General features: G+C 43.0%; 1 protein-coding gene across 4 annotated transcripts in view; it reads right to left on the bottom strand.

Moving 5' to 3' along the window:
• The window catches only part of blnk (B cell linker), a 297,279-nt gene extending 287,435 nt beyond the window's left edge, over positions 1-9,844 (bottom strand). For all 4 annotated transcript variants that reach the window (XM_038821614.1, XM_038821617.1, XM_038821616.1 and 1 more), the window contains exons 1-2: positions 9,661-9,844; positions 9,169-9,231 (exon numbers count right to left, since the gene is read on the bottom strand). In XM_038821614.1, coding sequence (XP_038677542.1) covers positions 9,169-9,231; positions 9,661-9,735 — 138 coding nt within the window. In that variant the 5' untranslated portion in view covers positions 9,736-9,844. The remainder of the gene's footprint in view (positions 1-9,168; positions 9,232-9,660) is intronic.
• Positions 9,845-17,297: the final 7,453 nt, after the last annotated feature.

The following is a 17,297-nucleotide window of genomic DNA, read 5'->3' as shown; positions in this document are numbered from 1 at the left end:
TGTATGGTTTTTGATGATGGGACATGAAATATTCGAATTTAAAGTTGTGGTTGCCATTTTCCAAGCTGGAAAATCATAATATTCATGAGAGATTTAAATAATTAATTATTTTTTCTGATCTCACTAGTTTGGCGGCCAAATGTTGGGGTTCTGATTGGGGGAAACCAGGTTTTAGTGAGAGGCTTTCCTTCAATAGTGCCTCTGAATTTGGGAAAGGGTTTGCAGGGCTTGCTGCAGCCTGGAACTTTAAAAGAATCAGCTCAAACCTGCAGGCTCTGTGCTCTGAAGCTGGACTTAAAAGGGAGTCTTCTTCTGCATTAAAAATCACTGCCTTCAGCTTGCAGACCTTTCTCTGGAGTGTTTTTTGGTGAGGTTTCTCTGTATCTTCAGCTTCTATTGGGAGGTTCACTCAGGTCAGAATTTTCATTGTAGGTTTTGTCATAGTCTTCCAGCCTCTCGGCTGGTTTCAGCGTTTTAGCAAGGTTGAAGGTTTTTGATCCCACTGCTACCACCATGTTGGGAAGATGTTGGTTGCAGAATGATGTCTCTTAAAGAAATTGCTGTAGCTTTCAGTCGGTTAACTAAGCCTTCATTAACAAGTAGGACTATTTACACTTGTACAGTAAAGGGTACAGGCTCAGAGCTATCTCCATTCTTAGATCTTAATCTGTCCCTGCTCAACACCATATTGATCCCTGGGTTTGAGTCAGGTGTCTCTTACATCACTGTGTGAGTGATACTGGACTCAGTCCCACAATAACCCTATATTTGCCAGCCCCTTATGCTACATGGTCCAGGCTCCTCTTCCTACTGGATTAGAAAACCCAGCCTCTCTGCTCAGGCCGTAGGTTACAATACCAATTAAGTCTTATCAACATTTTTAAAGAAAATCACCCCATATTTCCACAGGTGGCCTTCCCACATTCTCAGGAACAAAGGTGAAAATTGAAACATGTGGAACTTTTACAATTCAGTTCTCCAAGCAATGTTAACTGCCTGACCGGTCTGTTAAAAATGCTCCGCATGTTGCCATTAGCAGGACCTTGGTCTAAATATGTTAAAAGATGCTACTCTTGAGTTGCATTTTGGTTCTCAAAGGGTTAAATTTTCAACTTGGATGGGCTGGAAGAGGTAGACTAGAATTAAAATAGGTTGGCTTTCTCAACTTGAAGTTGAGCTGAAAGGAAATAAAATGAAAATGAACATACTTCCCCTAATAGAGGCACAGCATGATTTATCGTTACAGGAAGTAATACGTTTACAATCGTCCGCCACTGTTATTTTTGTTCACTCTGCTGAAGAATAAACTTGATTTATCATCAACCCCGCCTTGCCAGAGTCTCCATCAGCTTTGCTCAATGAAGAACTGGAGAAGCTGAAGCCCATGTGTGAAAACCACAATCACGAACCCATGAGACCGTATTTTATCGATCCCACCTTTTAATAGCTGGTAATTGTGAGATCATGCTCTTTTGAAATGTTGCTGTTAACTTGTCATCGTTTAGCTGAAAAAGCAGTGAGGGATACTTTGGTCATTTCTCCCACAGAAAAGGCTCGGCAGTTTTTAATATGTATCCTGAGCAAACAATGTCTCAGAGGTGGAAGCTTTCCAGGATTGCATGTTGACTGATAGATGCAAAGGAAGATAAAGGGTATGTAAAATGGGGGATGGACAATTGTCTTGAACAGAATTCCATTCAATGAGCAATTCATCAACTATGTCTGGTCATTCAGAAAGTAATCTAGCATCTTGATGTTGTAGATAAGTTTTTAAAAATCAGGACAAAGACACTAGAATGGTGGGTAACAGTAGAGTACGAATGGGCTGAAATCCTGCTTTTACACGAGGCAAAAGACCCATGGGAATGGGATGTTGCTTAAGTGCAGACAGAAGCTATACTGATTGTTGCAAATGTTTTACATTATACTTATTGCTCTCAGTGATTGCCCATGATTGAAGGAAGCAGCAGACTGATGAAACCAAGGGCACAGTGGTCAGCATTGCTACCTCAGAGCGCCAGGGACCAGGGTTCAACTCCAGTCTTGGATCACTGTCTGTGTGGAGTTTGCACATTGAATCATAGAATTATCCAGAATTAATTGGGCCTGCCTTCAGTGAGGCTGAAGAAACCACAACCATTACGACTGCAAATATGAGTGAAGCATAAAGATGCTGACCAAAACACAAGGGAGTTTCATTCTTCTAACGCCTGGTATGTTCTACAGCCCCTGCCTCTGCGAGTAGATACAAGACTGCAAAAAGGAGGCAATCAAGGATTAACACCGCCAAACATGTGTCGATATCTGAATTTGTAATTGAAAGCTATGAGCAGAAACCGTAGTGAAACATTTAATGACAATAAAATGTATCCAAATATTGCACAGCGATTGTTAGGCTCAGATCTATGTTGCAGGAAACTTCAAAACTGCTAAATTCTATAGTTTTATTTGAAGCAACTGTCTGTAACACAGTTCTTACATGGTTTGAGAGTTATGGGGTAATTTTAGCTCAAAGTTGATACCAGTGAAAAAAGCCGCATGTCTACTTTTTTCACTAAATTGAGCAAAGACAGGAAATTGAGGCCTGCCATGCCTCCAGCTTGCACTTGCTGTTCGAATACTGCTTCACTCAGGTTTCAGGCACAATTCATAAATCTTTAAAAGTCAGTACAATTATTTCTGATGTCAGTTCACAGTCTGGATGAACCTTCACCTCTGGGTATTTCATAATTCGTTCTTGTTTAAATGATCCCATCACATGTGATCTGATTAATTTCAGATAGATGTTAAACTTTACAGCATGGAATGAGTTAACGTCATTCTAAAATTAGGGGAACTTGAAGGGAAAAACATTTACAGGCTATGGGCAAGGAGCAGCTGAGTCAAACTAATTGGATAACTCACCAAAAAGTTGGCACAGACACAAAGGCCCAAACTGCCTGTTTCTGTGCTGTATCATACAATGATATTGCTATGAGAATCATCTCAGATTATAACTCTGATACTCATCTAGAATGGTTGTAAAAATGAAAACAAAGCACTGGGATTCAGAGATGGAGGAATTCATTTTTAAAAGCAGAGACAATGGGCTGGATACTTCATACTGGAGACTAAGTGCTCCCACAATCGGATACTCGCTCCTGATCTCCGCCAGCACTAGGATGGCACCCAGGTGAAATTCCCTCTCCTTTACCATGCTAATTTATGCATGGATGTGAGCTCACCAGATTCCGTTGGAAACCTGATATCGGACCGCCATTTTAATTGGATGGGCCAATACCAAGGATCGCCAGCAGTCCACCCTTCCCCCCACAATGCAGATTCTACCTATCCTCTCTGCTGACAAGTAGGGGAATCCTCCCTCCCCCTCCACAGGGATAATGGGTCACGCCTCCCCCACAGAATGCACCCATTCCCTCCACAACACCCAAGCTCCCCCAACAGACCACATCAAATCCCCCCATCATATACCTCAACAGAGACCCCCATCTGACTCTCCAGCAGAGACCCCCATGAGAGAGCTCTGCCTGAAAGCGGAACTGCAATCCAGGCAGTGCAGTGAAAAATTACATTCCCCTTACATCTCCGGCTTCAGACAAAAGTGTTTAAAGCAGCAGGTGTCACAAGTGTCAGAGGCTTCCTCTTAAGGCCAGTACACTTTAAATGGCTTCAAATCCCTTGACAGCTTTTGAAATGTAAATATTTCATTCAATTTTACACAGCAATACCTTACATTACCCAGTGATTGACAGTTCTATTACTCCAGAGATAGGTGCTTTGTGAAATGTCGGTCCACCTTTCCCTTCATGCTTGAATGCATCTCCATTACCTGATGTTGGTGCGAACCACAATGTTTATAAATATTCTTGCTATGACTGACAGTTCCTCACCAATCAAAAGCAGCTAGTGCTTTCACTCCTCTTTTTCACAGCATATAGCACTAGCTGCTTGCTGTTAGCATCAAAGCAGGACTATGGAGATGCATTCAAGTGTGAATGAAAGATAGATCTCTTATGGGGGCTGTCTGACTGTGGTCTCTGCTAGGGGGGATCTGATGGGGGGCAGGGTGGGGAATCTGATGAAGGATCGGCTGGGTGGGTGTGGTCTTGATGAGAATGTCTGATGGGAGTCTGCTGGGACAGTCTAATGGGGGGGGTCTCATGGGCAGTCTGAAATAAGGTCTAATGAGGGGTCTGATGGGAGGGTCTGATTACGGGGCTGGATAGGAAATGCTCAGGGAGGAGGGTGCCTGCTAATAAACTTTGGGGGACACTTCAGTTATACACTGACCCCCTTGAATCACCACGGGGTCCACTGCATCAGGGCCACGCTTAGGAAAACTTGCACCAATTCCCTTGGCAGGAGTTCCTGCTGTGGGATCAGTGCAGAATGGAGGGTGGGTGGAGACTTGGGCTTCCAGTCCATTAATTGGATACAGATGGGTGCAAATCACCCATTTGCATCCTCCCACCGACGTGGGGTGTGTAGCTCGCTGCCATCATCAGTGGGTGTCCGGAGCATCGGAATAGGATTGGCACCCGGTGCTGATATCGTTTCCCAGCTGACACACCATTCTCTGCCGAATTGGAATCGACGTTGGGTAGAACTTTGGGTAGAACAAGCTTAAAGTGCTATGCAGTTCTGGTCACTGTGTGTGAAAAAGATAGAGACCTAAATCCTCTGGTCACGCCTGCCCCGGGAATCGTTGTAGCCGAGATGGATAATTTGGGGGACAGTTGACCTCAGGCGCAAATTTCCAGTCCCGGGGGGGCCAGGACTGGAAAATCCTGCCCATAGAGGCACTCTGGAAGGTGCAAAAATAATTTACAAGGTTGTCCCAAACCTGAGAGGTTATATCTTACAACAGTTATTAATAAATCTATTGAGGAATTCAAGAGAAATGTAATTACCCAGAGAGCGATTAGAATGTGAAACTGGCCACCACATGTTGGGGCAAATAGCATGAAATGAAATGAATGAAAATTGCTTATTGTCACGAGTAGGCTTCAATGAAGTTACTGTGAAAAGCCCCTAGTCGCCATATTCCGGCACCTGTCCGGGGAGGCTGGTACGGGAATCGAACCGTGCTGCTGGCCTGCTTGGTCTGCTTTAAAAGCCAGCGATTTAGCCCAGCGAGCTAAACCAGCATGGATGCATTTAATGGAGGGCGAGGTAATTATGAGTGAGAAAGGAATAGCAGGATATCCTGATAAGGTTAGCTGAAGTATGATAGGAAAAACCTTGTTTGAAGCAGAAATGTGCTCACAGACCTGTTGGACCAATGGCCTGTTTCTACGCTATAAATTCTTTGCAAATCTATGTATTGCCTGACTCTACCATTGGCAGGAGATGAGCGGAATCCAAAGTGAAACGGACATTTTCAGCTGTTTGCATTGTTTATTCAGGAGTTCCGCTGATCTGCTGCTGAAGAACTCTTCCAGAAGTGCCAAGCAATGCGGTTTTATCCACAGACTGGCAGCACAGTGACGATGAGGTGTTCTGGCCATTTTAATCTGATTCCTAGTTGAACTGCAAAAGGTGAATGTAATCGTTTTTTTTTGTGAATTTTCAAACTTGAGATTTATGGTTATTTTGAAAATATTGGGCATAAGGCATAAAACTGATGATGCCGGCAATGTGGATCAGCTGCCTGTAACAGAAACATTCTGATTTGTATTTCCCCAATCTACAGAGTCTGGCTGTGGCAAGTGCAAAATCCAAAAGTATAACACTACAGATGCTGCAAATCTGAAATAGAAAGAAAAACTCAGCAGGTCAGGAAGCACCCGGGGAGAGAGAAGAAGAGTTCATCTTTCAAGTAGATGGCCTTTCATTAGACCTGGCACGAACAACGTCATGGGGAAACCATCAGCGTATTCTGCCATTGCATTGTCACTGACAGCACAGCTAAAATACAAAATCCAGAAGCTGCAGTCAGTGATTCTATGCTTCTCCACATGGTGTAACGTTGAAGTCCCTCTGACTACAATTACAGAGAAATCAGTGAACCGATTAGAATTTGTCCCTTCATGATTTTTTTCGTCACAAAGTAAAAAATGCTTGTAAAAGTTAGAACTTGTTGAATGAGGTACAACTGGATTTTTAGGTTAATTGTTTGGTGAATTGTTTAGGTTAATTGTGGCGACTAGGGGATTTTCACAGTAACTTCATTACAGTGTTAATGTAAGCCTACTTGTGACAATAAAGATTTTTATTATTATTATTATTAATAAACAGTAACTCATTTAAAAAGTATTGCTGAACAGACTCACTGACCACGAAAAACGAATTTTACATCCGTGGGATGTTGAATTATGATTTTAAGAAATATTTTTAAAATTTGCTTCTGATATTTAATAATAATAATCTTTATTCGTGTCACAAGTAGGCTTATATTAACAACGCAATGAAGTTACAATGAAAATTCTCTAGTTGCCACACTCTGGTGTCAGTTCGGGTACACTGAGGAGAATTTAGAATACCAATTCACCTTACAAGCATGTCCTTCGGCTCTTGTGGGAAGAAACCGGAGCGCCTGGAGGAAACCCACGCAGACACGGGGAGAATGTGCAGACTCTGCACAGACAGTGACCTAGCTGGGAATCGAACCCGGGTCCTAGCACTGTGAAGCAACAGCGCTAACCACTGTGCTACCATGCCGCTCTACTTCAACCTCAAACCCATATGTGCAACTGAATCATTTATTTCTACCTCTGTTAAATTTTGATTAAAAGTGAAAAATACAATACATTTGAAATGAAATGAAAATCGCTTATTGTCACGAGTAGGCTTCAATGAAGTTACTGTGAAAAGCCCCTAGTCGCCACATTCCGGCGCCTGTCCAGGGAGGCTGGTACGGGAATCGAACCGTGCTGCTGGCCTGCTTGGTCTGCTTTAAAAGCCAGTGATTTAGCCTGGTGAGCTAAACCAGCCCCTAACCCCATTTTACTTGTTCTGTCTGTGAAAATATGTCAATGTGTTTCTTTGCTGATTCTGCTTGATGACATCACTTTTGCTACATGCCTGGAGATCTGATTAATCTGGCAGCAGATTCAAACAGTAGTCACAAAACTGGCATGGAGGGAGCTAGATCTTTGGTGGCCAGTTTTCCTAAAGGTTGGTGCCTAGCACTGCCACTTCACTGTGCCCCTATGATTCTCCCTTCGTAGGTCCTGCTCAACCATGTTGAATGTTCCAACATTTTATGTTTTAGCGACTCTGAAAATCTGTCCCTTCAGTCCTCAATTTATGAGGAACAACACATTGGCCGGAATTCTCTAGCCGTTGGGCTCCTCTTTCCCGCTAGCAGTGCACCCCCACCCACAGATCTCCCAACGAAGTGGGGTGGGTTCAATGGGAAATCCCATTGACAAGGGGGGAGAAGAGAGATCCCAGCACCAGCGCAATGCACACCGCCAAAGAACACGTGGCTGGGGAAGCGGAGAATCCCACCCACTAACCAAATTGTTAAGGAACAAGGCCTCCTTCTGTTCTGTAATGCTTCAAGGGCTGTGTTTTATGGCCAGTTCGCAGAGGGGGCAGGCTGGGAAATGTGGTGGGCTATTCAAAAGTTCATTTACTTCGGCAGGAGTGGGAAATTCCACACTATGGCTCTATGACTAATTAATTGCCCTTCTCCTTTTATTGGGAACTGATGGCTGAGTGGCAATTCTTGATTGGTAGCCTTCATTACCATCTCCTGTAAACTTGTGATCATTCAAAGCTCTGTTGCCCATGTCCGTATTCACACTAAGTCCTAGTCACCCATCACTTAGGGGCAGCAGGGTAGCATGGTGGTTAGCATAAATGCTTCACAGCTCCAGGGTACCAGGTTCGATTCCCGGCTGGGTCACTGTCTGTGTGGAGTCTGCACGTCCTCCCCCTGTGTGCGTGGGTTTCCTCCGGGTGCTCCGGTTTCCTCCTACAGTCCAAAGATGTGCGGGTTAGGTGGATTGGCCATGCTAAATTTCCCGTAGTGTCCTAATAAAAAAACTAAGGTTAGGGGGGGGGGGGTTGTTGGGTTATGGGTATAGGGTGGATACGTGGGTTTGAGTAGGGTGATCATGGCTCGGCACAACATTGAGGGCCAAAGGGCCTGTACTGTTCTATAGCTTCTATAACTCCTGCACTTTCTACTAATAGATGGTGAAGCAACACCCAAATTTTAAATGGTCCTCCTTATTTTTAAATCACTCCCTGGCCCCTCCCTTCCTAATCTTGATCATATCCTCCAACCATACAACCCCCTGATGTACCTAGGTACCTCCAAAGCTGGTCTCTTGACGGTACCCAATTGTAATTGCTCCACCATCAGTAGCCTTGTCCCCAAAATCCTACATTCTGAAATTCCTTCCTTAAACCTCTCCTAATCTCTAACTCGGTTCCCCCCTTTAAAACACCTAAAACCTAGCTCTTCGACCAAGCCTCTAGGTATCTGTCCTAATATCTCCCTATGTCACTCAGTATTAATTTTTGTTTCAAAGCTCTCCTATTAAGTGCTTTTCATGCTTGATGTGGTGTAATGCACCTCAAGCTATCAGCTCCAGGCGACAGACTAGCGACCTTTTCCAGGAATAATTAGCTATAGAAACAGACAAAAGTCTGACCTATGCACCAGAATGGTTGAGAAAGATGAAGTACCTTTGGATGGTTAATTACATTAGGGGTGGGTAGCACGTTGGTGCAGTGGTTAGCACTGCTGCCTCATGACGTTGAGGACCCAGGTTCGATCGAGGCCCCGGGTCACTGTCTGCATGGTTTGCACATTTTCCCCGTGTCTGTGTGGGTCTCCCCCCCCCCCCCCCCATAACCCAAAGATGTGCAGGGTAGGTGGGTTGGCCATGCTAAATTGTCCTTTAATTGGAAAAGAGTATTTGGGTGCCCTAAATTTATTTTGAAAATTACATCAGAGGTGCTATATAAATGCAAGTTGTTGTTGTTGAGTGGTGTATTCCATATCTATTGAGCTGTGATTTGTTGATGTTTCTTTAGCACAGTTAATGCTGATATCGAGTCTAATGTTTTGAAATACGATTCTTTGAGCTGTAACATAGGACACGTTAAGATATAAAACGCAGATAATACGTTCGGAAGTCAGAACATCCAGGGAAGGGAAAACATGTCATTTCAACTTTATGAAAGAAAGTACATTGCTTTCAGTTTACTTACCAAAAACGTTGCCCCAGATATTTTCTGCCTTTCCACTACACTGGCAGGGTCATATAAATTATTCTGTGCATAAACGAGAAACAAGGAAACCTTTAGCTTCAAGCTGGTCAGAAGGTTCCAAAATATCATAACTTATTTAATTCTAATGAAGGGAGATAGATACCCTTTGTTAAACTTTATAGTTCAAGCAAGGGCTTCCATAATCAACAGATTTTCTTTAGGTTAAAATCTCACTCTGTAATATAGCACCCCAAATAACAGCTCTGTCCAAGCTATCTATTATTTTTACGGGACTACTAAACAAACTTGCAGTACTTCCTGGGTCGCTTTGACGCTTTCCTGACGTTTTGCTTTGCTTTCATTTAACTTGCCACAGTTTTGGTGCAATTATTATGCATTAACAACTTTTAAGTGAAATAATGTCGGCGTTTCAACAGTCATATAAAATACAGGTCTTCATCAAACTTTAAAAGGGAGAGAGGTGCGCCTTACCAGTCGCAGGAATTCTGCTAGTTCCCAAGTTCTCCAGCTTTCACACTCTTCTCGAGTTGGTATCCTTGTGGCCATTGTATACCACAGAGAACCCTGCCTCAGCCTTTGATCTGATCTTGGGGTTTTCAGTTCTGATAACTGATCCTCACTCCCTCCTTTCCCAGCCTAAGGCGGAAGTTTTCAAGAATTGAGCTTCACAGTGTGTAAAGGTCCTCCCCCCGCGCCTATTTAACCACTTACGCAATTGCAAACACTTCGCTTAAATTCATCTGACCGAAATGAAGGGTGAGAAAAGGGTCAGATATCATACTTGCTGCTACTAAATGCGATGAAAAGAGACCTGGGTTGACGGCCTGACAGTAAACAGTAAACAGTTTACCGAGGTCACCAATTCGGTAGTTCTACATTATGGTTATAAATATTGCCAAATGTTTGAAATGATATTTCATCATTTAGACTTGCCCATTATGTCTATTCACTGATCTATTTTACAATTGTCTGTTGAATAGGTTTGTAACAGGTAGTAATTAACATGAGATTATTTTTAGATTCGTTCTTGGGCTTTGTGCATGGCAAGTAATGCCAACATATACTGCCCATCCCTAATTGCCCTTGAGAAGGAGGTGGTGAGCCATCTGCTTGAACCGCTCAAGTCGATGTGATATGGATACACCCACAGTTAGGGAATTAAGTGTGCACTAAATCTGGATGACACGTAGTGTGACATGGTTTAGGCATGGCATATATGTGTGAGCTATGCCATTGCTCACTTCTTGTGTAGCGTATAGAGTGTCAGCGCCCCTGCAGCCTCCACGTGCACCTAAAGACCATGAATGAAAATGATCACAAAGCCCCAGCTTTGACAAAAAGTCATCCAGACTCGAAACGTTAGCTCCCTTTTCTCACCACAGATGCTGTCAGACCTGCTGAGATTGTCCCGTTTTTGTTTATTATCATCAGTTCACTGATGTAAATGGGTTAATATGGTCAGTCCAAGTGTAGGTAGCATCTTCGTTACCCCCCCCCCCCCCCCAACAACAAACATTATGAAACAAAATGGGTGCTGTTCTGCACTACTTAAAGTGCCATTTAAGATACAGGTGAGGTGCTTCTGACTAACCTTTGCTAAGGCAAAGTTTGTGGAGGGACTGTTATGATTTGCTCAAGCAGTTTGGAAATATTTCACACCATAGGGGGAAAAGACCAGTCCCTTTCAAACAAACAGTACAGTTGTTGCTGTAACGTTTGGTCTCCAACATGAACAGGATGTGGAAAGGAAGAGGCAGGGAAAGGGCACATGCTCTTTTGCACTGGGTCACAGCGAAAGGGGCCATCTTGTGATGCTTCAGTTAAAATGAACTTTCCCGACCCAACTACGATCCAACATTTGTCATTGCAGCACGGTAGCATGGTGGTTAGCATAAATGCTTCACAGCTCCAGGATCCCAGGTTCGATTCCCGGCTGGGTCACTGTCTGTGTGGAGTCTGCACGTCCTCCCCGTGTGTGCGTGGGTTTCCTCCGGGTGCTCCGGTTTCCTCCCACAGTCCAAAGATGTGCGGGTTAGGTGGATTGGCCATGCTAAATTGCCCGTAGTGTCCTAAAAAGTAAGGTTAAGGGGGGGGGGGTTGTTGGGTTACGGGTATAGGGTGGATACATGGGTTTGAGTAGGGTGATAATTGCTCGGCACAACATCGAGGGCCGAAGGGCCTGTTCTATGTTCTATGTTCTATTAGTATATCAGTAGCAGACTTAGCAGCCCTTTGTCCACTATCAACCAATAAAGGCCAACATTGAAACCACTCACTTAAAAATTTTATCCCATAACACATCAGTACTACAAAACATTGAACTAATCATCCTTATGCATCCACTTTGTGTCTGTCGTGTGGGTGCCTTTACCTGTTCTGGTGCCCCTTCGCAGTGCCAACCTAGTGGCTGCAGCATGGTTGGTGGAAGATTGCTGATTTAGTCAGGGAGACTGCAGATGGTCTTGCTGACTGTCCTTAATCAACTCTTGGCTTTGAGGGCCCAGCTTTAGATTGCACCACCTTGGTGTGTAGCGACTGCCTGGGATGGCAGGCTCAGAGGGAACAGCAGGGGAAATGGTGGAATGACAGTTGGGGGAGCATAAATACTGTCATCGGACGACAAGACAGCAATTTTGTGCTCCAGGACAGCAGTTCTACAGCCCTAGTAATCCGCTGGAGAACTTACTGTTGGACTGCAGTGAGATCCCACATGGCCCTTGGAGCACGAATATCCACACTCCCGATGGTTAACTTTCTGAGTCGGCATTGCATTGGACTGAGCTTGTATGGGAGCAAATATGGAACCCATGATATCTGTCTGGGCTTCCACTGCAGCAGTGAGATGCAAGGGGGCTCAGCCTGTGCTGCAGGGGAAGATAGGGTTACCAACCCTCCAGGATTGGCCTGGAGTTTCCAGAAATTGAAGGTCAATCTCCAAGACACTGCTGTGTGCAACCCTAAAGAAAAATCATAGGGATATTAAAATATATATTTTTAATTATTTCCTTTGAATGTTTTTCTTTACCAAATATAAAAATATTGAAAATAGAGGTAAGAAAGGTGTTTGGCTGACCAGCAAGCATCATCCAAATGGTCAATACATCTTTTTTGTTTTCAACTTGGTGTGGGAAGGTAAAATGTCACAAGGATGGTCGGCTAATGGCTGGAGTTTGGGGGTGAGTCATGTTATTAAATCCACAGGAATACATTTAATCAGAGTTGTCAACTCGGGTGGAAGCTGAGACAATGGCCATTGTAGACAGTCCATCATGGAGCAGTCTGGCAATGCTGTCATGGATGTGCCCATCAGTTCCATGATGGAAAAGCTGGGCACCAAGCTCTGCACCAGAGGAAAACCAGCCTGTTCCATGCTCCAGGACAGTGACTGAAAGACTACCTGGCAGGCCTGCCAATGCACCAACCATCTCATTGTGCATCTTCATCAGCATTCCTTGCTGTCCACCCCAATGACGTCCAATGAGGTCCTCATATATTCCCCTGCAGCAGAACACATCTGTGACCTCAGTCTCCTGGTCATTTGCACAGCTGCTGTCCCATTGCCCTATCCTTACTGCAGCCCATTGGTGCTGCTATGAACCCCACTGATGGTAAATGCAAGGGTATCCCAAAACCTAGCAGAGTAACTTGGAACAACGGTTCTTAATTGTGTATATTTTCAGTTTTTTTACACTGTGAGGAAAGCTTTGCGAAGCAGGGAAGAATAGTCTAGTCATTGTGTGAGTAATGAATAAAGAATATATATTAACTTAAAGAAAAAATACACTACAAGAAGGACTGAAATAACTACAATATGTAAGAACGCTGATGGCTGTACACACAGTATTACAGGAAAGTATCCCTTGGTTCCAACAACCCATGTTCCCAAACTCTGAGACGCCCCGTCGTTCCCAAGCAACATCCAAAATTTTATAACTCAAGGAGTTAAATCCAGCAAATTAGTACTATGCACAGATTATGTGGTCATATTTGGAGGTTACCTGGTCACTTTTGGGAAAACTGTCTTCAGTTTCAGTGAAAGCAAAACCTGTTCGGTTCGAGATTTGATCTTAACTGGCTGCCTGTTTAGTGTTGTCATTCCAATACTTTAAAGTCTCTTTTTCAATTGTAGGGTACTTTTGTTGATAATTTAATTTCCTTGCGAAATAACCCACAGGTTTCTCAATTCCAAGTTCATCTTCCTGTAACAATACGGCTCCCAATCGAATGTCATGAGCATCCACAGTCAGATTAAAATATTTTCACAATTTTGTGTGATTAACACTGGCTTTATTGTCAACACAGTTTTCAAATGTTGAAACGCAGTTTGGCGATCATCTGTCCAGTTACATTTCTTGTTCTTCTTCAAGATTTCTGTTAGTGGTGCTATGACACCATTAATGTTTGGCACAAATTTATGATAAAATCCATTAATTTCCAGAAATCTTAAAATCTCTTTTCTTGTTGCCGGATCTGGAAAATACTAAAAGGCCTGTATCATTGCATCTCATAAACCCATTTGACCATGCCCCATAATACACCTTAAATATGCATAGTGGCACACTGGTTAGCACTGCTGCCTATCTAGGTTCGATCCCGACCCTGGGCCACTGACCGTGTGGAGTTTGAACTTTCTCCCCGTGTATGCGTGGGTCTCACCCCCACAACCCAAAGATGTGCAAGGTAGTGGATTGGTCATGCTAAATTGCCCCTTAATTGGAAAAAAATAAATTGGGTACTTTAAATTTATTTTTAAAAATTAAATGTGAAATTTGAGCTGTAGCAAATTTGATTTTTGCCAAATTCATGACTAGATAAGCTTCTTTAAGCACTCAAACAGTTCTTTTTAGGGTAGCAGATGTTCTTCCCAACTTCGACTAAACACCATTAAATCATCAATGTACTTTGCACAGTGGCTCAGTCACTGAATCACTTTATGTATTAGTCTCTGAAATGTTGCAGGGGCGTTCTTCATCCTGAACAGCATAACTTTAAACTGATAAAGTCCATTTGGTGTCATGAATAATGAAATTTCCTTTGCCTTATTTTCCACTATTCCTTTTGCAAGCCTATCTTTGTGATGTATTTAGACTGTCCAACGCTTTCAATAGAATCCTCTAATCGTGGTATAGGAAATGAATTGCTCTTGGTGATGACATTCACTTTCCTGTAGCCCACACAGTCTTTGTGTTCCATCCAGCCTCGGCACTGTTTAAAGCGGTGAATGCAAATCATTAGAACACAATTCAATAATGTCATTTTGCATTCAATGTCCTACTGTACTTGTGCTAACTGCTGGATTTAATCAATATGGATGTTGTATTATGGGAGCTGTTTCCTCCCCATCTACGTCATGCCTCACTTTCTCTCTTCTACCTAATTTATGCCCACAAATACATTTATAAGACTGCAGAAACTCTTCCTATTTGCCTCGGCTCTTATCTGGAAGATAATTTAATCAGTTTTGTAGATGGTTGTGCTGGCACTGTTGATCCAATGTTGGATTCCCTGATCAATAGTGGCATTTTGAAAGAGGGAGCTGCGAATAACTGGAATGGTCAACATATTCCAGGGTCTTTCCCTCAACATCTACAGGAGGTGGAATATTTGGCTGACCAGGTATGGGTTGATATATGAGTTTTGGCATCATTTAAGGACTGCTCAAGTTCCTCATATGTAGAATTGAAGAGATTGAGAGTGGTTTGCAAATATGGCGCAGAGTGGGCAATGGCACTGCAGTCAACTGTAAACTATAGATCATGTATGCTTATGGTGGTCAGTGTGGGCACGGAAACGATTGAGGCTAATGAGATTTCTACCTAGATGATATTTAATACACACACCAGAGGGCAGTTGATCTTTGATGAGGGGAATAGCCCATCAGGTAAATTACAAACGATGTGGGAACTGTAACACAACCTTGCATGACACCGTTCTGGATTTTGAAGGGGCCTGTTTCAGATCTCTGACTCAAGACAATTGCAGTCATATCACCATGAAACAATTGTAGAATTGTGATGAAGTTTCTTGGACATCCAAATCTTTAGAGCACAATCCACAGAGACTCCCAATTTACTGAGTTCAATGCTCCCGTCAAGTCAATGAATGCAATGAAGAACCCCTGGTGTTCTCAACAATTTTTCTTCAGTTTCTCTGGCAACAAAAACCAGCACGGTAGCATAGTGGTTAGCACAAATGCTTCACAGCTCCAGAGTCCCAGGTTCGATTCCCGGCTTGGGTCACTGTCTGTGTGGAGTCTGCACGCTCTCCCCGTGTGTGTGTGGGTTTCCTCCGGGTGCTCCGGTTTCTTCCCACAGTCCAAAGATGTGCAGGCTAGGTGGATTGGCCATGCTAAATTGCCCTTAGTGTCTAAATTGCCCTTAGTCTTAGGTGGGGTTACTGGGTTATGGGGATAGGATGGAGGTATGGGCTTGGGTAGGGTGCTCTTTCCAAGAGCCGGTGCAGACTCGATGGGCTGAATGGCCTCCTTTTGCACTGTAAATTCTATGTCTATGTCAAAGTCCCGTTGTGTTTCTGGGTAGATTTCCTCAGCCACAGTAAATAAGCAATTCAAGGAAATGTCTGCCAGGATTTCTGCTGCTATGGGCAAGAGGGAAATACTCAATTGTTTTCACGGCATGATCGGTCTCCCTTATTAAAGATAGTTACAAGTGTCTCATTCCTGAAGTGGGGAAGGGGAGGTTATTTTTACTCCCAAATCTATGGAGTCTTGGTATGAACAAAAGCCCACAGGTCTTGAGGGCCTCAGCCAGAATACCAGGTTTTTCCTTGTTGCTTTTCATCCTTTTGATTGTCTTTTTTCAGCTCTGCCTTCAATAGTTACTCCATGGATTCTACCATAGGTTACCAAGGGATAGTTTTTGGATCCCAAACGAGAACCCAACTATTTTCAATTTGTAAAACTGTGAGGAAATGTTACTGTACCACAGGAGTGATAACACTGACCAATAGGTATCTTTTATGCTTAATATTAATTTAATCACAGAATTAGCCACATTAACAAAACGGAAATAACTTTACAGTTAACAGTTACAACAGTTCTTCAGTAAAAGAAGCAACCATAACTTACTTCCTAAATCTGCCACTATATTCCAATTAAGCAAATCAATATATTTCAAATACCACTTATGAAAACAGTTAACAACCAGGGTATTACCAGCTTTTCTCTGTACAGAATCTTGGGAGAGAAAATCTTTTAGGACTAATCTGAAAAAACCTCTGTTCAGATTAAAGTTTAAGGACCAACTGACTTTTCAGACTGACCTGGCTCCTCATATTAACTATGTCATCTGTACCCAAACCATAAGGCATTATTTTGTCTCTTCTTACAAGATGTCCCTTGACTTTTTTAGCCAGGACCAAACACAATATCCCTCATGAAATTATCTACACCCCAGGCTCCTTTAAACATTTTAAAATATATATTTAGAGTACCAAATTATTTTTTTTTCCAATTAAGGGTGATTTAACATGGCCAATCCACCTAACCTGCACATTTTTGGGTTGTGGGGGTGAAACCCATGCAGACACAGGGAGAATGTGCAAACTCCACATGGATAGTGACCCCTGGCCGGGATTCAAACCCAGGTCCTTAGCGCCGTAAGGGTCCTTCAAACCTAAACGCTGTTCCATTAGCTATCTATCTGTCAACAAGAAAATGGTTCTCAAGATCTATTAGCAGAACACTTCACCTGCAAATCAATGATCACCTCAGTGTTATTGCTCTGTAGTTACTGCTCTAGCAGCCAAACTGTCTGTATGCATTTGAATCCAGGTTTTAATAACACTACTGCAAAAAAATATAAAATATAAAATATGACAATTTCTTACACTCATCACAACAGCCTGGAGAGAATCAGCAATCACTGTGGGTTCATAGTTTGGGGGGTTGTTGAAAATGTATTTTTCAATTTTGGTAGATGGCATAGTCATCCTTAAGATGAGAAACACCAACCTGTGAGCAAGATGATTTTGTCCATTTGACCTCCGTCTATAGATAGCCCTGGTGACTTTAAGAAAGCTTTGCATGCCATGATAGTCGGCATATTGTTGGATCTATTGGGCTTGATCTTCCTACCGCATGTCTTTTA

Source organism: Scyliorhinus canicula, chromosome 16, assembly GCF_902713615.1.
Source record: "Scyliorhinus canicula chromosome 16, sScyCan1.1, whole genome shotgun sequence".
Lineage (NCBI taxonomy): Eukaryota > Metazoa > Chordata > Chondrichthyes > Carcharhiniformes > Scyliorhinidae > Scyliorhinus > Scyliorhinus canicula.
Note: the sequence above shows the minus strand (reverse complement) of the source record. Positions and strands in the feature narration are given on the sequence as shown.